Source organism: Muntiacus reevesi, chromosome 1, assembly GCF_963930625.1.
Source record: "Muntiacus reevesi chromosome 1, mMunRee1.1, whole genome shotgun sequence".
In the NCBI taxonomy this organism is placed as follows: Eukaryota; Metazoa; Chordata; class Mammalia; order Artiodactyla; family Cervidae; genus Muntiacus; species Muntiacus reevesi.
The window spans coordinates 118,936,318-118,963,886 of NC_089249.1; the positions used below are offsets into that span (position 1 = coordinate 118,936,318).

General features: G+C 34.2%; 1 protein-coding gene and 1 non-coding gene across 2 annotated transcripts in view; one reads left to right on the forward strand and one right to left on the reverse strand.

The window, feature by feature from the left end:
* COL24A1 (collagen type XXIV alpha 1 chain) overlaps window positions 1-27,569 on the forward strand; it is a 373,554-nt gene that overhangs the window by 269,836 nt on the left and 76,149 nt on the right. Inside the window, exons 40-45 of the mRNA XM_065907005.1 lie at window positions 8,409-8,462; window positions 10,068-10,175; window positions 13,782-13,835; window positions 14,092-14,145; window positions 14,831-14,887; window positions 21,940-21,993. Coding sequence (XP_065763077.1) covers window positions 8,409-8,462; window positions 10,068-10,175; window positions 13,782-13,835; window positions 14,092-14,145; window positions 14,831-14,887; window positions 21,940-21,993 — 381 coding nt within the window. The remainder of the gene's footprint in view (window positions 1-8,408; window positions 8,463-10,067; window positions 10,176-13,781; window positions 13,836-14,091; window positions 14,146-14,830; window positions 14,888-21,939; window positions 21,994-27,569) is intronic.
* On the reverse strand, window positions 24,645-24,751 carry LOC136156646 (U6 spliceosomal RNA). The gene has a single exon (XR_010661137.1). It is a non-coding gene; the product is annotated as a U6 spliceosomal RNA (small nuclear RNA).

Consider the following 27,569-nt stretch of genomic DNA (forward strand, 5'->3'; position numbering starts at 1 on the left):
CAAATTTGTTTTTATATAATAAGGTCATTAATGACTATTAATATTTTAGCATAGATTTTTTTTTTTTCAGGCAACTGGCCTAGTTCCCTAAGAAAATACTGAAGTTATTTGGAGTGGTGGCGGCGAGGGTGGTGGGACGCAGAACTAACAAAAAGAAAGGTCTAATCATGCCGTAGGACAACACAGCCAGGAATCCCAGAGGGATGATGCAGAATGACAAATGGTGATGGGTAGAACAGAGATGAAAAAGGGGCTCAAAACAAGACATGGAAAAATGATAAACACAGACTTCATCTGCTTCATAACTTTTCCCAGGAATAATCCTGCCTTGTACACATCTTTGGTGCCTTTTTTAGTAACAACACATGTGCATTTCTTTTTTATTCTTTTTGTTGTTGTTCTTGGAATTTTAAATGCCTTTTAGCTCATAAGCTCAATAAAAATACCATGGCATATTTTTTCAAAAGAATTTTATGATCCAAGGAGCTATTGCTTAATCAGGCAGCCTGATGTTCAATTTATTTTTGCACATCAAAATAATTCTTCCTTAGGCAATGTCACAAAGATGCTACCTTAAAAATTCTTTTAAAAAATAAGAAAGAGAGTGAAAAAATTAATTTTTTTCAAGTAAAGAGATGTTCTTTTTGCTTTCTAAAAGATTGGAAAATGATATCTTGATAGAAAAATAAGGCAAGGGAAACATCAGTAACTAATTCCCAAATCCAAGATGAACTCTTTGAACAAAGGAAAACATTTTGTATTTCATGCTTGAAATCTGCTCTAAAACAGACAATTCAGTTGTCTAAATGCATAACTCTGCATAAGAAAAAGAGCTTGAAAGCTTCTATGAAGAAACATCTGCCTGACTTATGGTCCATCATTCATTTCTTAAAAAGTGTATCACCCTGGTATTTAAGATCTAAATAGATGTGAAGCTATGTACTCTGAAGCTGAGTAGGTATAAATGAAATTGTCTTGTTTTATTGCTTTACAAGAAAATTTGATTGGATTTATTGAAGTTTAATATTCCCATCTGTGTAGAGTGGTATGATATTAGGTAGAAGTGAGTAGCTTAAGAGAATCTGAAATTAAATAATGCATACTTTTCAAAGAAGCGTTTTTAGTAGAGTCTTAAAAGTGAAGTCAAAAAGATGAGAGGAATAGTTAGAAATATTTAGAAAAGAATGAGGTATTCATGACTCTTGTTTCTAAGACAGTTTCCTTGGAAACCCTGAAAAGTAATCACTTTGGAAATTTGAAGTCAGTGGCATTAAGGAGTAAAAGGTTATCTAAATCCTTATCTTCTGAATGATTCATATAACTCTGGTTTTAGACTTGCATGTTCTGAACTGTTGTGTTGTAAAGCAACACACAATAGAAAGAACCATGCACTGTCTACTCTGCAAGAATTGTTCAAACCCCAATCTATTACTAAAGAGTTGTACATTGTTCTGGGAGTCGTTCTTTGGTTTCTCAGTTTACACGTTATGTTTAATAAAGGGGTTGGAGCTCTGCAGAACCCCTATGATGATTGTGTCAAGGAGGATGCTGAACTGGAAGGACTTTGTTTATTCTTTATCTGCTTGAATCAGAGAAGATTCTCCACGTCTGGTTAACATATTAGCTTCTATGCAGGCTTTTTTTTGAGAAAAAAAGGTTACATAGCCTTAAAAAAAAAAATTAGCTTGGATGTTTCTAAATCTTTGTTAGCTTTACAAACCGTGACTCCATAAAAATTTTCTAAGTATTTAGAAATTAAATTTTTTTAAGTCTTCTGAATTTTTATATAGTTTCTAAATTTTTGTTAGCTTTACGAACTGTGACTCTAAAATTTTTCCATTCACTAATTCAGTGAAGTTTATGAGTTGCTTGGATGAGCCAAGAACTCTGCTAAGTTTTGGGAATATCACAGGGAACAAGATGAGGAAGGTTCCTGATCTCAGATTTGACAGTATCATGGAGAAGACTGAGTAGGCAAGATCACTGCAGGTGGTGGTTAATGTAGTGATAAAGATAAACAAGATGATAATAAAGGACAACTGGTTAAGGGAAGGGGAAAGCCAACGCGTTAAGAGAAGAGAAGCTATTTACACTAAGGCAGTGGGAAAAGGCTTCTCTAGATAGGGGAGGATTGAGCTGAGACCTGGAGAGTGAAGACGAGCCAGTGAATGAAAGAATTCTGGAGATCCTTCAAGGTAGGTCGAATAGCAATGGAATAGCAAGGATCAAGATGGGGAGGTAAGAATGATCTAGGTGTTTTTGGAAAACTAAAAGGAGTTTGTTACAGCAGAGTGAATAGTGAAACGTTGTTTGAGATGAGCTTGAGGAAATAGGTAGGTAGCAAATCATGAAGGACCTTTTAAACCCTAGTAAAAAATTGGGGCTTATTTAAAGTAGAGTAAGAGGCCACTGAAAGATTTCAAGCAGAAGAAGAATACAGTCTCTAATGGGAACATTCTCTGTAATTTCCAAACTTTGTTTAACAATGTCTAGTGTTATTGGTTATCTCAAGGGATAAATTAATTTCCAGGGGAAAAAATTAAACAAGATAAATTTGAGTTACAAAAGCATGTGATGTACTGAGAAAATTTAATGAGAGAAAGAATGGTCTTTTCAACAAATGTTGCTAAAACTACTGGATACCCACACACTAAAAAATTAATTTGGATCTTTTCTTATGCTACACACAAAATTGACTCAATTTGGGTCATAGATCTAAATTTAAGAGCTAAAACTATAAATGTCTTGGAGGACAACATAGAAGGAAATCTTCTTGACCTTGGGTTATGTGAAGCCTTCTTAGATAACACCAAAATTACAAATAACAAAGAAAAACAGATATATTGGACTGCATTAAAGTGAAAAGTTTTAGAACTTCAAAGAACACCATCAAGAAAGTGAAAAGACACCATAGAATGGGATAAAATATTTGCAAATCATATGCAATAAGAGACTAGTATCCAAAAATATATGAAGAACTCTTACAACTCAATAATAAGATAATTTGATTGAAAAGTGAAAAGTCTTTAAACAGATATTTCTCCACAGGAGATATATATAGTTGGCAAATAAGAAGATGAAAGATACCCAGCATCATTAACTATTAGGAAAATGCAAATAAAGTCACAGTGAGATACCACTTCACATCTACTAGAGGGGAAAAAACCAAAATAATAAGTGTTGATGAAAACATAAAGAAATTGGAACACTTCTACATCATTTGTTGGATGTAAAATGGTACAGCTACTTTGTAAATCAATTTGGCAGTTTCTCAAAATGTTAAAAACAGAGTTACCATATGACCCATCCGTTCTTGGCATATACCCAAAAGAATTGAAAACAGGATTCAAACAAAAATTTTTACATGAATGCTCATAGCAGCATTATTTATGTTAGCTCAAAAGAAATAACAAAAAAATTGTCATCAATCAATAAATGTTTATTAATTAATGTAGTATATCATACAATGGAATATTATTTGGCAATAAAAAATATACTGATCCATGCAAAAAAAAAATATTGATTCATGCTACAGTCTTGATGAACTTTGAAAACATTATTCATAGCAGTCAGTCATAAGAAACCACATAATACAGGAAATATCCCAAATAGGTAAATCTCTAGAGACAGTGAATTAGGGTTGCCTAAGGCTAGGGCTTGGGAGGAAACTGGAAATGACTGTCAGTGGGTACAGGATTCTTTATGGGATGATGGAAATTGATTCTAAAATTATGGTGATGGTTGCACAGCACTATAAAAACCATTGAATCATACACTTCAAATCAGGGGTCCCCATCCCCCAGGCGGTGGACCCATACCGGTCCAAGACCTGTTAGGAACCAGGCCACACAGCAGGTGAGCAAGCAGAGCTTCATCTATATTTACAACCACTCTCATTACCATGTGAGCTCTGCCTCCTGTCCAATCAGAGATGACATAATAAATGTAATGCACTTGAGTCATCCTGAAACCATACTTATCTCCCCCATCCATGGAAAAATTGTCCTCCATGAAACCAGTCCCTGGTGCCAGAATGATTGGGGGTCACTCCTTTAAATAGATTCATAATATGGTATGTGAGTTATATCGCAAAAGCCATTGTTTTTAAAAATAGATGTGATATGTTACTTCTAGACTACAGCTACTCTCACAAAGTTAGATCAGTAGGGAATCCCAAATCTGTCCTCTGTGGTGTGAGTAGGCTGAACATTAAGGCAACTATTCTCTGTCAACATGACATTTGTTTAAAAGCATTCTTATTTGTGTAATCATTGAAGAAGTCTATTAAAACTTGCACATTGAGAAATGATTGCCTTTTTCTACTCTGCCCTGCAAGTCTCTAAATACACAAATAGGTTGCAGTGGGTCATGTAAACTTTTAAAAGCCAACATTTTGGAGAAAATTATCTGATGCATTTCTGAACAAACACTAAAATAAACTAACCTAACATCAGTGGAAGTTTACCACCGCCACTCCCCAAAAAGAAAAACAAACTGTCTTTAAATAGAAAAGAAGTGAATGAAAATACGAGGGAAGATCTTTTTGATATAATGACAGAAAAAAATACAATATAGAACACAGGCAGTGTCTTTTCTCACACATAATGAGCTCTTCAAATATGTTTGAAATTTTACTATGCAAAAGATTTCTATCCATTTGTTCTATTTCCTAGAAGCTAAAAAGTATAAAAATGTCACTATCCTTTGCCTTTTATTCATGAACTTTGGTTTTAATTCCAACAGATAGTAAATTTTTTTAAGGTGTTATTTACTTACAAATAGATATCTAGTAGACCAGCTACTGTCTGTAAGACTAAATATTTTCTCCTTTGGGCATGCATTCTATCATTCATTTATTAAATATTTATTAAGCATCAATTATATACGAGACACAGTTCTGGACCCTGTTAGAACAATGAACAAAACAGACAAGATCTCTGCTATCATGGAACATGCAGTGTAGAAGGACAGTGTGAACAAGAAAAATAATTTCTGATACTGATAAGCCCTAAGAGGAAAATAAAACATGGTAATGGGATTTTGAATGCCCTGATAAAGAGGCTGCTTTAATTGGGATGGCCACAGAAGGACTACCTGAAGTTACATTGAACTAGATGCCTAATGATAGAAAGAAGCCAATCATGTGACTATCTGAAAAGGAGTTTTCTAGGAAGAGGAAACATCTAATGCAAATGCCCCAAGGTAGAAAGGGTATCTATTAAATGCCTTATTTTAAAAAAGGAAGTAGTAAGTCCAAGTAGTAAGTAACTGGAAAACATGATGTCAGAGAAATAGGAGATGGCAGATGACATAGGGGACTGTAGACCATGATAAGAGGTTTGAAGATTATTCTGATTGCAGTGGGAAGCCATTTGGAAGGTTTTGCACAAGGAGAGATGTTTGATTAAAGCTGTTCATGATCATTTGGGTTACTCTGAAGAAATGGAATATAAGGGTAAACGTGGACCAAATCACTTACAAGGCTGTGGCAGTCATGTAGATGAAAAAATGATAGAGTGACTTGGAATGCAGGGGAGCAATAGAGATAGTAAATAATGATCAGATTCAAGACATCTTGGAGATATAGTTGACTGGATTTGCTCATGGTTTGGATGTTGAGAAAGAGGGAAAGCATAATAAAGAATAAATATGATTTTTAGGTGAGCAACTGAGTTGTTGCTCATTACAATTAAATGTGTAATAGGGTTACAGATTGGTACTTAGACATGTGCAAATATAAAATTTATTTCTGGCTAATCTGGTTTTCCCTCACAAGTCCTAACTTAGATTAGTGAAGAGTGGTTGGGGAATTGAGAAAGAAAGGAAACTTTTATATCCAATTCAGTTAAAAGCTTAATCTATTCCTATAATTTAGTAGTCTCTTTGGGTAAAGCTCAGACTCTTGTGATGCTAAGAGGTCTTCCACCTTCTTCTTTTCTTACTTCCTAATACTGACTGTGTTTGTAGTGGTGGCAAGGATGAGGAGGCCTTGGATCTAGAATACTGGACAAAAGATGGGAACTAGTGATTCACATATGGATGCTGAATTACTATATGAAGAGTTATTCATTCTTCCTTAATAATCAGGAATATGTGAATTGAAATCCCTAATAATATGTCATTTTGCTCCCTTGAGATGGACAAATTTTAAGTCTGATAGTACCAAACATTTAAGATTTGGAGTAATTGGAACTTGTAAATGTTGCTTTGAGAGATGTAAATAGGCTAAAATTCTGGAGAACAAGTTGGCAAAATCTTATATACTGAAAGGTACATGTATTCTGCGAGCCAGCAAATCAATTCCAGAGTATACACCCTCACCCAAAAAGCTCTTGACATAGGTATATGGAGGTAGGTGCAAGAGTATTTATTGAAGGACTGTTCGTAGCATAAAAAACAAAGCAAAGCAAAACAAACAAAAAAACTACCAAAGGTTCATCACTAGGGAAGTGGCTGAGTAAGTTGTGGTTTGATTACAAAACAGAATCCTACTATTTAATGTTGTAGCTCAGTTGGTAAGAATCTGGAATGTGGGACACCTGGGTTCGATCCCTAGGTCGGGAAGATCCCCTGGAGAAGGAAATGGCAACCCACTCCAGCATTGTTGCCTAGGAAATCCTATGGACAGAGGAGTCTGGCTGGCTACAGTCCGTGGGGTCACAAGAGTCGGACACAACTTAGTGACTAAAGCACAACCACCACCACTGTAGAAGTGAATACAAAATGTAAGTAGAGTAGAGACACTAAATAATTTCAAAATCAAAATATTGTTCTGAAAAATTTTTCAAAAGAATGTGTAAAGTATGATACTGCTTATTGAAAGTTTCAAAAGATGCAAAATAAGCGTATAATGCTTGGGAATATATACAAATGGAGTAAAAATGTAAATAAATGCATGAGAATGATAAACAAATTAAGGACAATCGTTGCACCTGAATGAGGAGAGGTGATATGTTTACAAATATAAGTGCATATATGGGACTTAAGTCTTGTGTGTATTTGTGTGTGCATAGCTCCTATTTCTTAAAGTGGGTGGTAGACACGTGGGTGTTTATTATGCCTTTTATTAATAATCTTTTATATATATTTAATTATTACATAATGCCCTTTGAAAAGGCAACAGAATTTAATGAGAACTGACATTTATTGAGCTCTTCAAGTATAAGCCTAGTCCTTTCTCATTCAAACTTAGTAACTCTTTGAAGAAGTATTAATACACCCCTGCTATATAACAGGAAACTAATGCCTTTAGAGGTGAAATAATCTACCTATAGTCATGCAGCTGTTAGGTGACACAGTCAAAATATGCAACTGGAGCAGTCTGGCTTAAATGCTCACATCGTTAACCTCTGTAAATGTTAATCATCCTCTCTTAAAAAGGCCACGTTAACCGCAAAGAAGTCTCACGTTAGTGCAAGATCATTTCAACCTCTGGATGCAGCTGGAACTACAGCAATAGAACTTAACCGCTTTGGCCTCTAAATTCAGCGGATTTTCTGAGGCTAGAACATTTGCTCAGGAGCACAGGGCATGAGTCATTTCCTTAGGTATCTGTTTATTCGTTTAACAAATATTTATCAAGAGCCTCCGTAGCACAGTGGTAAACCACAATTTATTTCTTGTCTACATCATTTTTGCCTTTTGCCAAGTTTTGGGACACAAATTTGAAATTTCCATTTCCAACTAATGCAAGGAATGCTGTGATTAATTATTAGCTATTTTTGAATTTGCAGCCTGGCTTACTGTGGATCTCATTTAAGCCTAACCATTGTTGACCTGCAAATTCATATGACATTAAAATACTTTAACCACTTCTTACTTTAAAAAAAAAGTGTTTAGAGAACTTTTAGTTAAATAAAATACCGATTTAAATAAAAATATTGTTTTAAACAGTTTAATATGACTACCTCCTTTCTCTCAATGTGTTTCCCCTTTCTCCTTTTTTTTCCCCCACAGATAAAACAGTATTTGCTTAATTTTACCCTTCAGTGAGATTTTGAGATTCTCCCTGACAATGTATTAGATAAATTTTATAATCCTGTGCATTCAACAAGATCTTGAACCCAAAGTAGCTCATAGAACTGCTGACATGGATGCATTTAGGTTAACTTTAATTACTTTCTCACTGGCTGTGCTAAAACCAAGTTAATTTTCCCTCTGTGATTAAGAATGGTTTCATTTTGTCTATCTTGACTGGTTTGTATATGTGAACTTTACTCACTAGTAACAGCTGGGCCTCTAACTCTTCATGACCTCTTTTTAAATAGTTATACAAGCATAATAATATTGAAAAGTAGCCCACATTTTTACTTACTGTTCAAGTCAGTGATCATGTGATGTAAGTATTTAAGCATTCTATCTAGTCCTGTCTCTAATAATTTATTTCCTTTTTTATACTTAATATTCAGGGACCTGAAGGAATTACAGGAATTCCAGGACAAAGAGGTCGTCCAGGAAAGAAGGTAATTTTGTTTTTACATCTTTTTATGTTGGTTTTCTTTATTCTGATGTGCACATAGCTCCATAGCATAGTGATGTTTTTATTTGTTCTAGAAATAAAGCATTAAAGAACTATAAATTTGACTTAAAAGCCACAATTGTATAAATTAATATTTAATTCCACATAGAAGTACCTTTTACCTTAATTATCTGAAGTCAAATTTTTGACTTTGTCATTTCTAAAAAGATCTTTGCCTTTTCTTTTCATCTTTACCAAAAATTCTCTAGTAGAACATGGGCATGAAAAGAGAGAAAAGAAAAAATACTATACCATTTGTGCCATTTTATAACAACTTTAGTAAGATATTTAGGGGAGAGAAGTATTATTAGAATTGTTTCTGGCTTGTTTGAATATCTTTTTCTAAATTGAAAAGGTTAGTATTGATTTTATCTTCCCTATTATTAACTAAGAGACACAAAACAATATGTGTTATTTGCTTCCTTTTGCTAAGAAAATGTGATGTGTTTGTAAAATTTAGTACTTTATAACAAATAACTCATACTTGGATAGAGTCAATAATTTGTTCAAGTATTGGTGAAACATAGAAATTATTTTCCCATTGTAATACAATAAATCTGAATATATTTACTATAATTAACTACAAATCACACCATATTCTAGTTCCCAAAATTGAATTATATCATTTCTGTGAATATGCACCTAATCCATCTTTCTCATAACTTGGGGGTCAGTATAAGAAATAATAAGAGATAAAAGTAAATGAAGTATATTTTAGTTACCATTCTTAGCCATGAAATAATGCCCAGTATTCATCATAATTTTCTTTCTAAATGGTTTTACAAGTAGGAAAGTGCAGATCCTTACAGCAACCTGTGAATTATTATGAATCACCAGAAATTTCCTGACTGTAATCATAGTTTAGTTTTTCTTTGTGTCTACTTGATTGTCAATAATAGAACCAAGTTACCACATGTGAAGAATAAATTATAACATTTACTATTTAAAAGCAACTGTACTTTGATATTAGAGAATGATCAGTTAGCCTGTTGGAAAACAGAAGAATTGGTTTTCAGATGGATATAAAATCATGTAAAAATGTTACAGATTTTTAAAGATAAACTCCAACCAAGTGATGATGTTGAGTATACAGAACTGCACACTAGAGCCTTTATGCATTAAATGTATCTTTGGGGCACTGAAATTCTCTGTAGAAACAGGCTTGTCATAGGGCCTGTGTTTTCTCAGGATGTGAGTAAACATATGCGTGCATGCATTTGTACATAAATACATAACAAGTTTCACGAATAAAAAACTTGGTTATTTGTAATTCAGCATGAGCACCAAACTTCCCTGCTTACTTATGCAAAAATGTTTGTATTCTTTTTTCCAAAATTGCTTTTAATTACATTTTTAAGGTAACCCAGGTGGTGATGTTATGTTGTTATCATCAGTGGTGGTCTGTAGACTAGTAAGTTAAAACAAAGTTACTGTTTATAGAATTTTGCCTACAGAATACCCTCTGGAGCCATTCAGGTATATGATGTAGTTGAGTAATTTAAGGATAAGGTTTTTTCTTACTTTTCTCTCTTACTAATGGCATCCGCAGGGCGATAAAGGACAGATGGGGCCCGCAGGAGAAACTGGAAACAGAGGTGCTCCTGGACAAACTGGGGAAAGTGGTCTGAAGGGTGCCAGAGGAACTCGAGGTGCTGCGGTCAGTATCTGATTTGTCTCCAAAACTGAGTTCACTGCGGATGGAAAGAAATGTATCCATGTCTAAAAGCTTCATCTCTTGATTAATTTTACAGAGAAAGCAAAAGTTCCATTGAAAATAATCTACCTCCATGGGATATGGAGAATTGTAAGCATTCCACAGTACTTAAATGGCTTAGTGGTTTCTGGACATGAAAAAGGAAAGGGGAAAAAAAATCTCAAAATGGAAATAAAATATGAAATAAGATTTTAAAAAATCAGATTATAACTCCCAACCTAAGTAGGAAAGTTTATACAGTTGTACTTGAAATCAGGATTTAATATCTGTATAAAATTTTGCCGTCATGGTTGACAAATTGCTTTGAAAATTAGATTACTCAAAAATGGTTTTTCTTTATATGCTTAAACTCTCATGCTTATCTAGAGATTATATCTTTCTAACCAGCTGTGGTAAGTCTCCGAAACAGCTACTGATTTTTAATCTTTTGTATGAATTTTACATGATACTGGAAGCAAAGATAGCATGATACTTTTGAAACTGTAATATCAAAATTATGTTGCTAACATATTTTAACTTGTTCAAAAAGTCACAGAAGAAAGAGATGCAAAATATTTAAGAGATTATCCAATTTAGTCTTTTGAGTATTGCATAAACTTATTTATCAAATCCATATGTATTTCCTAGTCACCATTTAAATATCACAAGTGGTTTTTCACCAAGGCCTTCTGGAAAGCATTGAATAATCCATTTGTTGTCTGAGAAAGGTTTTCCTTAGCCTCATTTTAGGGGAAAATCACATGAAGGGATATATTGTTTAGACTGGAGTATCAAAGTGCAGTCTCTGATGGGGAACTTAAAAGAGTTGAAGCTCTCTGATGTTCTAAATGCAATTCTCTATCTGTTATCTCCTCTATCACTTGCTCTCAATTCTAAGACTCCTCAGCCTCATTTTAAATCTTCCATTCCTTACTGTGATCTTACTAAGTCAGGTAGTATGTACTTTCTTTTATTTAAATTGCTAATATTTTTCTTCTATGTCCTATGCATTCAAAAATGGTATGTAATGTGATATCCAAGAGTAGAATTGCTGGATCATATGGTAGTTCTGTTTTTAATTTTAATTTTTTGAGGAGCCTGCATACTGTTTTCCATAGTGGTGCACCAATTTATATTCCTACCAACAGTGAACAAGGGTTCCCTTTTCTCCACATCCTTCCCAACACTTGATATTTGTTGTCTTTTTTATAATAGCCATTCTAATAGGTATGAGGTGATATCTCATTGTGGTTTTGATTTGCATTTCCCTGATGATTAGTGATGTTGAGCATTTTTCCATGTGCCTATTGGCTGTCTTGGGAAAATGTCTGTTTAGATCCTCTGCCCATTTTTAAATTGGGTTGTTTGTTTTTTTGATGTTGAGTTGTATGAATTATTTTTATATTATCAGATTCATTGTTTGCAAATATCTTCTCCCATTCAGTAGGTGACCTTTTTGCTTTATTGATAGTTTCTTTGGCTGTGTAAAAGCTATTTTGTTTGATATTGTCTACTTATTTTTCCTTTTGTTTATTTTACCTGAGGAGAGATATAAAAAAATTATTTCCTAGACTGATATCAAAGAGCATACAGTCTGTGTTTTCTTCTAGAAATTTATGGTTTCAAGTCTTACATTTGAGTCTTTTATGGGAATACTTCATATTAATCCTTTTGATGTTTGCTAATCTGATAAATGAAATAGTATGTCTCATTTTCTTTCTTACATTTTCTTGCTTGCAACTAAATAAATTGTACTTTTTGCTCTGAAAATTGCCTGTTCATATGTACTTTACATATTTTTCTTAGACTGTTTCGTTTTTCTTAATTGCAGGAACACCTTATATAGCTTAGATAATATATTTTTGTTAAATATGTTGCAAATATATTAAAAATCTATTTCCCTTTCTATCATTTATCTTGTTTACACTATCTTTCACTGGACAGAGGTTTTTTTTTTTTTTTTTTTTTTTTTTGGACAGAGGTTTTAATTATTACAATCAAATTTGTCAGTCTTACTGTTAACAGTCTAGGTTTTGTTTATTCATTAGAAATGACTTCTTTACATAAAGTATATAAAAGTATTCTTTCATATCCTTTTCCTAATATTGTTACCCTTAGCCCTGTTAAAGCATATGGAGTTTATTTTGCTATAAGTTGTAAGGGACTAATTTCTTTTTTCCATGTTCTTAGCCAGTTGTCTCAATGCTCTTTAATAAATCTATTTTCCAGTTTTCTGAAATGCTACCCTTACTGTAAGCTACTCTCAAATAATGGTCTGTTTTCATTTTCTCTATTTTCTTTTCTCAATTTTTTAGTTTATTACTAGGTACCACACGATTTAAATTGTTACATCATTACAGTATCTTTTGAGATCTAGAAGGGCAAATGTGTCATAATTTATTTTTCTGAAAAGCTCAGCTCTTACTATGATTTTGTCTGTTTTTTGTTTGAACTTTAAAATACAATTCTGCAAGTTCCTTTAATATTGAATCATTCATAGAAATAGAATTACCATATTCATTCTATGAATGATAAACATGTATCTTTTTATTTACTTGTATCTTCTATATCCTTCAATAAAGCTTTGTTATGTCCTTTATCTCTGTTCTTACACCTTTCTTATTAGGTGAATTGTTAGTTTCTTACAGATTTTGCTGTTTTTAGGGTAGTTCTTTTTCTAGTTCATCTTCTTACTAGTCTGTGTAAGAAATCTTTTTTTAAAACTTTATATTTATTTCAGTGAATTTTAATAATTCTAAGGATTTCTTAGGTAAATAATTGCATCACCTCCTCATATTTATTATTTATTATCCTTACTTATTTCATTGCTTAGAAGTTCTGGCTGGTGTGGCATTTGGCTGTGCCTTAGTTTCCTTATCTCCTATTTATTTTGAGACTCAAATAGAAGAGTTGGTGTGAAAACTTTTTAATAATATAAAAGTAAGGGACATTTTTAAGAGTGTTATTTTTGCTTTTTTTCAGTTGTCATCTTCTCAGTAGTTTAGGAACATTTATTGATTTGCCTTTAACTTATGATTTCCTCATCTGTGTAAATTGATAATAAGTGTAAATAATAGAGGTGAATATTATACATAAGTTGTCAACCAATTCTCTTTTAACAGCTTTAACCAGAGTTGAAATCATGTTCATCAAAGCACCTGAGGCTATGAATGAGTACAGAGTTCTTGATCTTATCATTACAATACTAAAAATTATCAGAATTCACTCCCTAATATTTAGTGATGTGCAAATACCACAAACTTTGACAAATGCAAACTACATTTCCAAGAATTTGCTGGAAGTTTACAGCATTCTGGCAACTGAAAGTATTTATTTTAATATGATTAAAGATGTTCATACCAGAAATAAACCAAAGAAACATATTTTTATGGGACTTACATGGTTCAGAAGTAAAATAAGATGCAAGTTGGAGAATTACTTTTTGTTTTCCCGTTTCAGACTAGGTAGAATTTTGTATCTTGAAAAATCTAAGTTTTAAATAACAAAAATGCAGGTTTAACAATTTAAACAATTGTCCGTTTTCTTTCTAATGTTTGCTTTGTTTTTTAGGGACATTTAGGATTAATGGGACCTGCTGGAGAACCTGGAATTCTAGGATATAGGGTAAGCATTTCTAATTGGAAATAAGAAATGTATATTTGCATTAAAACATTACATAAAGATGTCATCCCAAATATACAAATTCAGATGAAATCTCCTGATAATGCTCTCTAGCATATTTAGACATCAGGCTCCTATACAGTGGATCCTATTTTTCTTTCAGAATTAGTGCACTATCTAATGGCATAGCCATGATAGTATTATGTAGAGCACAAACTAATGATATGGAGATTTTTTTACTTACTTGTCCTTCTCTTAGGGCCGTGAAGGTCAACCAGGACTTTCTGGGTTGCCAGGACCTAAAGGAGAAAAGGTGTGTATGTTTATATCGACTTTTTAATCCTAAAAGTAAACATTGAATGCATGTTTTCTTTCTGAAAGTATGCTAAAAACATTTTCAATGAATAAAAGAAGTACTTTTCAACTTGGGAAGTATTGTAGATTCTAGAAGAAAAATAAATATAAAGGGAGAAATATTTAAAATAATTAAGAAGTCTTTGATGACTAGTTTCAAGATTGAGGTGAAACGATATATGTTACAGTACTTTGCAATCTGTAAAACTAACATTAATTTGCTTATTGAAAGAGATTGTGAGACTCTAGATTGAATGACTAACTATAGTACATTTATGGTAAAATTTTTATGAATTAAGAATAACTACAACAGTACTCCTCTTGATTTGTAATATTGTTGGAAAACTGACACTGAGAAAATTAGTAAGCTGCTTTTTATGTAACTACAGGAGGTTGACACTTCCAAAGAGAACGATATATGAATTACAACTGTGGATAAAGTATCATGTGCTAAGTTTTGTAGATAAAACTTTTTCATTTAAAAAAGATGAAACCAGATTGCATATTTTATAACCTATTAGAAATAATAGGCTTAATTTTTTAAAATTTATTTCATTAATTTATTTTATTTTTAAAAAACTTTTTTAAAAATTTATTTTACTAATTTAACTTTTATTTAATTTAACTTTAACTCTTCATTGTAGGGTTATCCAGGAGAAGATAATACAATCCTAGGACCACCTGGGCCTCGAGGTGAACCAGTAAGTTTTTTTCTAAAATTATCTTGATGTTTTAAGATAAAAAGCAGTTCGTACAATAGATTCATAGCACCAGTTACATCTTTTTAAGAAGTATTTTTTTTTTGTTTTTAGTTTTATAACATGGTTTTATATGACAGCAGTACTTGCAGTCATATAATCTAAATAGGAAAACTGTTTATATACAGGTCAAGATCCTTAGCATTATATAGAAGTTTATTATTGGAACTTTCAAATCTAATTTCCAGCATTAAATTTATAATAAAACTTTTTAGAAAGATTGTCAAAATATTACATACTCTAGGCATTTAGGGCAGATATTTATACATCAAATTCAGATTTATATCTAAAGTATGTTTAAAAGTCTGATCTGTGTCCTTGTTTATAGTAGTTTATACACAGTTACCAAATGATTTCAAAATTCATCTAACTAGTTATTAGAGCCAATATTCTTTAAATATTATTAATCTGTAACCTTCTAATTAAGCATTTTAAAGACTAGCTGTAACCATGATTTTTTAAAAGTAGCTCTTCTATCTTTGATTATCTGAATAACTGTCTCTATGTTCATACTTAATTAAAACAGTGTGCAGGATATATGTAAATCAAATGAACAGTGCAAAAATGCCTGGTTCACAGAAATAAATATAATTGGTTAAATTTTCCATATTTCACACGATGTCATATAAGATAAAAGAATCCTAAAACAGAAGAATCAGAATATACAGTCATTCCCAATATTTTGACCTGACTCTTTGGAAATCATTGAAAAGTATACTCTGTTTTAGAAATGGGAAAAATTCTAGAGTTTTTCCAAGTAAATCAAACCAATCTCACACAGAGGCAAACTCATCTATAAGAATATATAAAATTTTATTATCAGAAATCAACAAAAAATGAAAAGACACCTACTAAATGGAAGAAAATTCTTGCAAATGATATGACCACTAAGGGACTAATATCCAAAATATATAAACATTTCATACATTTCATAAACATTTCAATAGCAAAAAAAATCCAATTTAAAAAATGGGCAGAAGACCTGTATAGACATTTTTCCAAAGAAAACATACAGATGGCCAGCCAGGCACATGAAGATACTCGACATTGTTAATCATCAGAGAAATGCAAATTAAAACCACAATGAGATAATCACCTCACACCTAGATGGCTGTCATCAAAAAGACCACAAATTATAAATGTTGGTGAGGTGGTAAAGAAAAGGGAACCCTGTGCACTGTTAGTGGAAATATAAATTGGTGTATCTATATGCAAAACACTATGAGGTTTTTCAAACAACTAAAATAGAACTGCCATATGACCCATCAGTTCCATTCCTGGGTACATATTCAAAAAACAAAAATAGTAATCAGGAAAGATATATGCACCCCAATTCCATAGGAGCAATGTTTACCAAGATATGAAATCAGCTTAAATGTCCATCCACAGATGAATGAATGAAGAAGATGTAGTCATATTTATATATATGCACACACACACACCCCCCAAAATATATACAATACTACTCATTTACCACAATATGGGTAGACTAAGAGATAATTTTGCTAAGTGAAATAAATCAGACAGAGAAATAAAAATACTATGTGATATCACATATATAGAATCTAAAAAATGAAGCAGTAAATATAACAAAAAAGAAGCAGACTCACAGATATAGATAACAAACTAGTGGTTAACAATGCAGAGGGAGAATGAGGGAGAGACAAGATAAGGTTAAGGGATTAACAATTTACTGATGGGAGACATACTAATACATCTTTTGTTCAGGTCAGTTCAGTTCAGTTGCTCAGTACTATCTGACTCTTTGCAACCCCATGGACTGCAGCACACCAGGTCTCCCTGTCCATCACCAACTCCCGCAGTTTACTCAAGCTCATGTCCATTGAGTCAGTGATGCCATCTAACCATCTCATCCTCTGTTGTCCCCTTCTCCTCCTACCTTCAATCTTTCCCAGCATCAGGATCTTTTCAAATGAGTCAGTTCTTCAGGTCAGGTGGTCAAAGTATTGGAGTTTCAGCTTCAGGATCAGTCCTTCCAATGACTATTCAGGACTAATTTCCTTTAGGATGGACTGGTTGGATCTCCTGGTAGTCCAAGTCTCAAGACTCTTCTCCAACACTACAGTTCAAAAGCGTCAATTCTTCAGCGCTCAGCTTTCTTTATAGTCCAACTCTCACATCCATACATGACTACTGGAAAAACCAAAGCTTTGACTAGATGGAACTTTGTCAGCAAAGTAATGTCTTTGCTTTTTAATATGCTGTCTAGGTTGGTCATAACTTTTTTTAAAGGAGCAAGCATCTTTTAATTTCATGGCTGCAGTAATCATCTGCAGTGATTTTAGAGTCACCCAAAATAAAGTCTGTCACTGTTTCCATTGTTTCCCCATCTATTTACCATGAAGTGATGGGACCAGATGCCATGATCTGTTTTCTGAATGTTGAGTTTAAACCAACTTTTTCACTCTCGACTTTCACTTTCATTGAGAGGCTCTTTAGTTCTTCTTTGCTTTCTGCCATAAGGGTGGTGTCATCTGCATATCTGCGGTTATTGATATTTCTCCTGGCAATCTTGATTCCAGCTTGTGCTTCTTCCAGCCCTGCGTTTCTCATGATGTACTCTGCATATGAGTTAAATACGTAGGGTGACAATATACAGCCTTGGTGTATCCTTTTCCTATTTGGAACCAGTCTGTTGTTCCATGTCCAGTTCTAACTGTTGCTTCTTGACCTGCATACAGATTTCTCATGAGGCAGGTCAGGTGGTCTGGTATTCCCATCTCTTTCAGAATTTTCCACAGTTTGTTGTGATCCACATAGTCAAAGGCTTTGTCATAGACAATAAAGCAGAAATAGATGTTTTTCTGGAACTCTCTTGCTTTTTTGATGATCCAACGGATGTTGGCATTTTGATCTCTGGTTCCTCTTGTCTTTTCTAAATCCAACTTGAACATCTGGAAGTTCACAGTTCAGGTACTGTTGAAGCCTGGCTTGGAGAATTTTGAGCATTACTTGCCTAGCGTGTGAGATGAGTGCAATTATGTGGTAGTTTGAATGTTCTTTGGCATTGACTTTCTTTGGGATTAGAATGAAAACTGACCTTTTCCAGTCCTGTGGCCACTGCTGAGTTTTCCAAATATGCTGGCATACTGACTATAGCACTTTTATAGCATCATCTTTTAGGATTTGAAATAGATCAACCAAATATCTATCACCTCCACTAGCTTTATTTGTAGTGATGCTTCCTAAGGCCCATTTGACTTCACATTCCAGGAGGTCTGGCCCTAGGTGAGTGATCACACCATTGTGATTATCTGGGCTGTGAAATTTTTTTGTATAGTTCTTCTGTGTGTTCTTGCCTCCTCTTCTTAATATCTTCTGCTTCTGTTAGGTCCATAACATTTCTGTCCTTTATTGTGCCCATCTTTGCATGAAAAGTTTCCTTGGTATCTCTAATTTTCTTGAAGAGATCTCTAGTCTTTCCCATTCAATTGTTTTCTCTATTTCTTTGCACTGATCACTGAGGAAGGCGTTCTCATTTCTCCTTGCTATTCTTTGGAACTCTGCATTCAAATGGGTATATATTTCCTTTTCTCCTTTGTCTTTTGCTTCTCTTCTTTTCACGGGTATTATTAAGACCTCCTCAGACAACCATTTTGCCTTGTTACATTTCTTTTTCTTGGGGATAGTGTTGATCACTGCCTCCTGTACAATGTCACGAACCTCCTTCCATAGTTCTTCAGGCACTCCGTCTATCAGATCTAATCCCTTGAATCTATTCATCATTCCCACTGTATAATTGTAAGGGATTTGACTTAGGTCATATCAGAATGGTCTAGTGGTTTTCCCTACATTCTTCAGTTTAAGTCTGAATTTGGCAATAAGGAGTTCATGATCTGAGCCACAGTCAGCTCCCGGTCTTGTTTTTGCTGACTGTATAGAGCTTCTCCATCTTTGGTTGCAAAGAATATAATCAATCTGATTTTGGTGTTTCCCATCTGGTGATGTCCATGTATAGAGTCTTCTCTTGTTTTGTTGGAAGAGGGTGTTTGCCATGACCAGTGCGTTCTTTTGGCAAAACTCTGTTAGCTTTTGCCCTGCTTCACTCTGTACTCCAAGGCCAATTTGCCTGTTATTCCAGGTATTTCTTGAATTCCTACTTTTGCATTCCAGCCCCCTATAATGAAAAGGACATCTTTTCAAGGTGTTAGTGCTAGAAGGTCTTGTAGGTCTTCATAGAACCATTCAACTTCAGCTTCTTCAGCATTACTCTTCGGGGCATAGACTTGGATTACTGTGATATTGAGTGGTTTGCCTTGGAAATGAACAGAGATCATTCCGTCATTTTTTAGATTGTATCCAAGTACTGAATTTCAGACTCTTCTGTTGACCATGATGGCTACTCCATTTCTCCTAAGGGATTCTTGCCCACAGTAGTAGATATAATGGTCATCTGAGTTAAATTCACCCATCCAGTCCATTTTAGTTCACTGATTTCGAAAATGTCGATGTTCACTTTTGCCACCTTCTGTATGACCACTTCCAATTTGCCTTGATTCATGAACCTAACATTCCAGGTTCCTATGCAGTATTGCTCTTTACAGCATCAGACTTTGCTTCCATCACCAGTCACATCCACAACTGGGTGTTGTTTTTGCTTTAGCTCCATCTCCTCATTCTTTCTGGAGTTTTTTTCTCCACTGATGTCCTGTAGCATATTGGACCCCTACCGACCTGGGGAGTTCATCTTTCAGTGTCCTATCTTTTTGCCTTTTCATACTGTTCATGGGTTTTTCAAGGCAAGAATACTGCAGTGTTTTGCCATTCCCTTCTCCAGTGGGTAATGTTTTGTCAGAACTCTCCACCATTACCCATCAGTCTTGGGTGGCCCTACATGACATGGCTCATGGTTTCATCAAATTAGACAAGGCTCTGGTACATGTGATCAGATTGGTTAGTCTTTTGTGATTGTGGTTTTCAATCTGTCTGCCCTCTGATAGAGAAGGATAAGAGGCTTATGGAAGCTTCCTGATGGGAGAGACTGACTGAGGGGGAAACCAGGTCTTGTTTGATTGGTGGGGCCATGCTCAGTAAACCTTTAATGATCTTTTGTTACCTATTATTGACCAGATACATTTCAGTATTTACAGGTATTAGTTTCTGCAAAGATCCCCTGGTCAATAAAAGGTACAAACTACTGTGTATTAAATAAGCTACAAGGATATATTGCACAACACAGGGAATATAGTCAGTGTTTTAACTGTAAATGAAGTACAACCTTTAAAAATTGTGAATCACTATGTTGTGCACCTAAAAACTTACATAATATTGTACAGCAGCTATACCTCAATTGAAAAAAAGGAATTCCAAGTTACTCCATAACTTATATAAATTTAAGAAGTAAATTGTTAAGAGACGGAATGATGTCTTTATTCTGTATCAAATACATTCTAAATGTCTCTAAACCTCTGAGAAACAATAATATGGAAACAGTACAGATATTTAAAAGTACAAAGAAAAATATGGGCAAGTAGAATAGAGTAGTGCTCTTTTCCCCCAGATTCATGTATTCCATGTTCAAATAATGTCACTGAAATATAATAAATGTATTACACAGCTAGCATAATAATGGTCATTTTATTAGTAGACTTGAGACAGGTATGAAAATTAGACCAAGAGTATTCTAAATAATTAAATCAAAGTCAGAGATTTTTGTCTTTAGATTATGTCTAATATCTTTATTCACATAGATGTAAGCTATTTATCCATAATAAGTGTTATGGTTCTGATGATAATTTCTTTTGAGCTTTTTTTCGGATAGTTGGTCCTAATATGTGATAATTGATTTTTCAAGTGCATTTTAGAATAAGTAGTTTGAACTGCTTATCATATCAAAGGATTTTATATTAGAAATGTTTAGAAAAAGTTAAAAGTAGGGCTTCCCTGACAGCTCAGTTGGTAAAGAATCCACCTGCAATGCAGGAAACCACGGTTCAATTCCTGAATCAGGAAGATCCACTGGAGAAGGGATAGGCTACCCATTCCAGTATTCTTGGGCATTTCTTGTGACTTAGCTGGTAAAGAATTCGCCTGCAATGTGGGAGAGCTGGGCTCAATCCCTGGGTTGGGAAGATCCCCTGGAGAAGGAAAAGGCTACCCACTCCAGTATTCTGGCCTGGAGAATTCCATGGACTGTATTGTCCATGCAGTCACAAAGAGTCAGACACGACTGAGTGACTTTCACAAGTTTATTCGTTTCTGCCTCAAGAATTAAAATGAGTAAGTATAATTTCTTTAGGTCAATTTATATCTTAATATTTAGATTTTGCAGATTAAAGAATAGACAATATAATTTCTAATGAAGAATGATAAAGTAGAATTAGCTCTTAGATACTTTTAAAAAGGTGATGAAATATAATATTTTCTAATTAATGCAATTGATTAAGTGCATTAATCACTTAATTAATGGCTGAGTGGTCCTGTTTAAATTGTTTTCAATCATTTTAACATTCAGTACAAATGCAAGTTATTTTGATATCTTTTATAACATACTTTACTCATCTGAAAATTCACATTGTTACCTTGGACTTCATTTTGTCAATATTTTTCTAGCAGAATAATTCTGAGATTGTCTTTAAATCACCAGTGTTTATGGTGTTCTTCGTGTTGTTGAAATTCAATCCTCTGAAATTATCTGAAGGTGAGAGTGAAGAGTGTTCATCTCTCAGTCATGTCTGACTCTTTGTGATCCCGTGGACTATAGCCCTCCAGGCTCCTCTGTCCATGGAATTCTCCAGGCAAGAATACTGAAGTGGGTAGCCATTCCCTTCTCCAGGAGATCTTCCTAACCCAGGGAATGAACCTGGGTCTCCCACATGGCAGGCAGATTCTTTACTGTCTGAGAGTGGAACTAAACAAGTTATTGTACATTTGATTTCATATTTTTACAGAAAAAAAACATTCCACATTAACTATTTCATCTGTGTTCTCAAATACTTAGATACATTGATTGTTTCTGCATGTGGTCTCTCTAGGGTCCAATGGGAGAACAAGGAGAGAGAGGAGAGCCTGGAGCAGAGGGATATAAGGTAATTCCTATAAATTTCACACCTTTCTTCTGAATTTTAATCGGTTTCTCTGTGGTTCTGCTCAGTTGTAAATTAAAATAAGCATCATTGAGATAATTAGTAATATCGTACGTTTTTGATCCTAGAAGAAGCTCTTTGTATTTTCTGTTCCTTCTTTCTAAAATTATCTTCATCTCCTTACATTGCTGCTTTGTCTCATCATTCAGATCTCACCTGAAATATTACTTTTGAGAGGGTTTCTCTAACTGCCCTCTCTATCCACCACTTTATATCTTGTTACTCTATTTATTTTATGGCATTTAATGTTATCCAAATTATCTTACCACCTTTTTATACACTCATTTTTTGTCTATTGTCTACATCCCCTAAGAAAATATAATATCCATGAGAATAAGACTGACATGTTTTTCATCATTATATCCCCAACTTCGAGAACACAAATTTCCTACTATATAGTAGAAGTTCATTAGAGACTTGTCAAATGGATAAACACCATTATTCTTATGTCAATTCTTATCCTCTTCTATTCTTAAAAGGATTTTTAGAGACAAGCTGTATTGCTCAAATTATATTCGACTATGGAGAGAATTTATTCAGTCTCATTATTTCTAGCATATTTTTGTTGAGGATGTTCCGTATTCCTGCCCTGTATCTCTTCCATTTCTGTTTATAATGTCATATACTAAATAAAATATATATATTAATGTCATATACTAAATAAAATATATATATCTCCCATTTCTGTTTATAATGTCACATACCAAATAAAATGGTCATTTGTTAACTCTCTCTCTATACCTCCTATCTTTTTCCTTTGCTCACATCATCTGCTTGCTCACAAAATTACATAATCTTTACTCACATAAATCCTGTCTACCGTTTATAATCTAATTCATACTCTCTTTTCTACTGTCTAACAGCAAGCTTTCCCTCTAATCTAGTCCTATAGTATTTATTGGTTATAGAAGTCATTCAATACAAATATTTTACAATCTTCTGCTACTATCATTTTTGCTAATTGTTTTTAATGTGTAGATATCTTAGCTCCTCAGTTTGAATATGACTTCTTTCTTTCTTGTATAATGTTTGTTTTAGCCCTGTACATTATAGTATATAATATGTTGTTGTTCAGTCATAAGTCCTGTCCAACTGTCTGAGACCCCCATGGACTGCAGCACACCAGGCTTCCCTGTCCTTCACTATCTCCCAGAGTTTGCTCAAACTCATGTCCATTGAGTCAACAGTGCCATCCAACTATCTCATCCTCTATCGCCCCCCTTCTCCTTTACTTGAAATTAGCTTTTCTTTGAGTTGAGAAGCCAGCTCACAGCTTTCAGCATAATTTGAGAAGCTCCTTAAACTTCTTTGACTTTTTCTGTGCTAACTTCTGTACATGTTCTTAGGAAAATCAGGTTCTTATAATATCTTCTTTTGACTTCTACCAACTACAACCAGTAACTATCAACATGGCAAAAAACAGCTAATTATTCTGTTGGAAGGGAAAGAATCTCTTCTTCACCTGGCTGGGAGAAGAAAATTCCTGCCCCTGTTTTTCTGAATAGTCCCTACATTCTTCAGAAATCCTTCATCAGAGGAAAATTTTTCCCTAGGATGGCTGTAGAATCTGGTTCTCCTTTAGTCCATAGAGTGCTGATGAAGTCTTCAATCATAGATGTTTTACCACCTAATGTGATATACATTTTCTTGTTTGTCTTATTCCATCTTGTTTCTTAGGCTTTAAGAGTCATTTTGTCATTTGTTGATGGATCTATTTTAAAAAGCCATTAAGTGCCAGTCAGTCACAATAACTTCATTACTTAGACATCTCAAAGTCCTGAAATACCCACACTTGTACCCTGCCACATTTTCCCAAGCACGTGTTCAATTCAAACAGTGGAACTATGCTTTGTTCAGAGTTAGATTATTCTGTTATGCCCTTACGTGATACTTTTAAATGATTGCTTTTCTATATGGGCATTGTAGACATAACCATTTCACTCTAGTAAACAGATGATCAGAATTATTATAAGCTTTTTTCAATTGTGCTCAAATGCACATAGCATAAAATTTACTGTTTAACCATTTTAAAATGGTATAATTTAGAGACATTTACTATATTGGCAATACTGTACAATCATCACACACTGCCTAGGTCTAGAACATTTTCATAACCCCAAAAAAGAAACCCTGTGCTTGTTAAATAGTCATTCTACTTCTCCCAACCTCTGGAAACCACTACTCTGCTTTCTATCTCTACCAAATTATCTATTCTGTATCTTTCATATAATTGGGATCATAAAATATATAGCCCTTTATGTCTGGCTTCTTTCACTTTACAGAGTGTTTTCAAGATTCATTCATGTTGTAAAATATGTCAGTACTTCATTCCTTTTTATGGTTGAACAATCACGAAGCTTTTAAAAACACTTTTATATTCACAAATATTCTTTTTTTTTTTAGTAAGGATATCATTATATTTATTCTCATTCAGGCAATTTTTCTATAACTTCAACATTTTCCTCTCGAAACATAAGAACAAAAGAATCCCAAAGTTCAGAACTGGATCACTTGGCCCTTTCTCTTCTTACCTCCTCTGAGTTCAAAATGCTTGCACCTCTTAATGGCCAGCATCCTCTTGGATCTGCAGCTGGAAAAATATGGAACGCTTCACGAATCTGCATGTCATCCTTGCACAGGGGCCATGCTAATCTTCTCTGTATTGTTCCAATTTTAGTATATGTGCTGCCGAAGCGAGCACCACAAATATTCTTAAAGTTATGATAAACTCATGATTTTCCTGTTGGAGAAAAAAGATGGAATGGATAATGAATATTTTGCTTTCGTCTGGCTATGAACAACTGAAAGACATTTTGAAACCCTTATCACCATCCTTTGTTCTTTTTTTCCTCTTGAAGAAACTGAGACTCACAAAAGTCAAGTATCTTGTTCATTATTATCAGTAAATATAACTAGTCATCGCTATATGTGGTATGTTTTATGTGTTACATATAATTAAATGTCTTCTCATTCAGCATTTATTTTAGTGTCGTCCATGGACCAGGAAGGAGCCCTGAATGTAACATGGAGCACTCAACACACAGTCTTTGACTCCATGGACATCACATATAAAAAATAAGAATATTTAATCAGTATCAAAGTGGATATAGTAAAATATTTGCCATCCAGAAAACTACACATCACGTATGTCAAGATAAATTCACTTGAGGCTTGATAGAGAGCCAGAGGACATGGTATGAATAAGAACATTATACTGTTAATATTCATTTTTTTAAAGTGTGGGCAGAAACACATAAATATCTAAGATTAAGTCAACCTAAACTTATATGAGACAAAGCCCTAGAAATAAGTTGAATAAATTAAGTTCTACCTTAAACTCCTTTTTACTTTGGTTTGGCAAAGGTCATAGAAATTTTTGCATACAATAAAAGAACTACTAATCCTATTCTCACTAGGTCTTCAGTCCTTAGCATTAGATATACACATCCAAATAGCTACTAGACAGCATCACAGGTACCTCAGACTCAGCATGTCCCAGTCCAAATATGATCCTCCTCTTTTTATGTCTTTAATTCAGTGAATAGTACTAGCAGCAGACATCCAGATGTCTAGTAAACTGATCTTCCCTCTTTCTATCTCTCTCTGTCTCTTTTTCGCTCTCTGTCTCTCTTGCTTTCTCTTTTCTCTCACCTCTCCCTCCTCATTCTCCCCTCTCTCTATCCTCTCATCTCTCAACTTCAATTGGCCACTTCTTTTGACCTTTTATGTATCTCTGGAGTCTATCCACTTTGCCCTACTTTAGGGTTTCATCATGTTTTGCCTGAATTCTTTTAACAGCTCACTAATTTGACTCACTATCCACAGTCACAGCTCTTTTAAATCCATTCTCCACTTAACATGTTGTATTAGATGAATCTCCATTCATTCTCCCATGCTATTCCTCTGCAGAATGCCTTCCTTTTTCTTTACCACCTGGAAAACTCATCCTTTAAACTTCAGCTTTTCATATAAAATCATCTCTTATGATTTTATAATCATCATCATATATAATCATAACTTTCCATATAAAATCATCTCCAGGCTCCCTTTGATCATCCAACACCTCCCACTACTAACATCACCAGAAAAAAAGTTAATCACTTCCCGTAATCATGCCCACATAACTTCATAATAATATTTACTGCAGCATATTTAATTCTTACCACTGTAGAAAAATAATTTGTCAGTTTTTATTGGGATGGAAAGAGCCAAAGGAACTATAGTGGAGCTCCTAGTAAATAAGTTTAAAAACAAGTTTAAAAACAAACAAGTTTGTTTTTCCTAAGGTTTGCATCCAAACATCACAAACCCTATAAGAGGCAGTTGGTTCTTCTATGATCATTCTAAAAAGGTCTCTGTAAAACTGCAGCTAGAATGGTGACAAAGCCATGATAGACCATGATGATTTGGAGTTTTGTAGTTGACTCAGTATGGTTACACTTAGTTCACTTTGTAATCCCAACTCTTCACCAATTGCTTCTCTCCTGAGCTGGCTTTATAAATAGTGACCTACAATAGTTGTATTTACTTGAATGAAACTCCCCCTTGGTTGACCTGATTCTGTTACTTGCTGATCCTGGTCATGTTTTGTTGGTAAGAGTCATGTTGTTTGTTGGTAGTCATCCTTTTCTCTTTAGTTATGACTGTGTGCTATTTATAGAAAGTTTTCCAAATCAGCCTTTATCTCTTGCATCTGTTCTCTCCCTTAAACAGAGTTTGTTTACTTTATCAGGAAGTTGAATCTTAAAACCATAAACATTTGCGCTACAGAATGCAAACAAAAAGACTTCAACTGATCTTGCTGTGAGAATAAATCATTAGCCTTAGGTAATCCCTTCTTCTCCTAGCCCAGAAAGGAGATGAGCCTGATAACTGTCCTTCCTATGGCTTCCTTTCTGTAATATACAGGAAGAAAGGAATCTGAAGTGGACAGTGGGGAAGGGGATAAAAGAGATTACATGTGGAATTCTTTCTGCATAACTGTTACCTGACATGCCCTTAGGTTGTTGTTAGTTTCTGTTTGCACACTTGAAAAATGTGGTAGGTCAGCATTCCTTTCTAGGAGAACTGGGCTGATGACAGATTGCTAGAGTCAGAGTCACTTGATGTCTTGGCATATGCAGTGACAACTACCAGTCTTCAACTCAGTAAATCTACTATCTAAATGGCTGTGACCTTAATTTGTAAAAGTGGAGACCATAGAACACTGGAAAAAAGATTGAAAAAGACATTTGCTTTCAAACTCTTTATTCACTAGTTATTTACTATGTTAGTTTCCTGAGCCTGCCATAACAAATTACCACAAACCAGGTGGCTTCAAACGACAGAAATTTATTCTCTCATGATCCTGGAAGCCAGAAATCCAAAAGCAAGATATGAACAGGGCTGTGCTCCCATTATTGGCTCTAGGAAAGAACCTTTCTTGCTTCTTCCAGCTCCTGGTAGATAACAACATCTTGTGGCTGCATCACTCTATCCTCTGCTCATCTTCACATGACCTTCTCATTTGTATCCTTCTC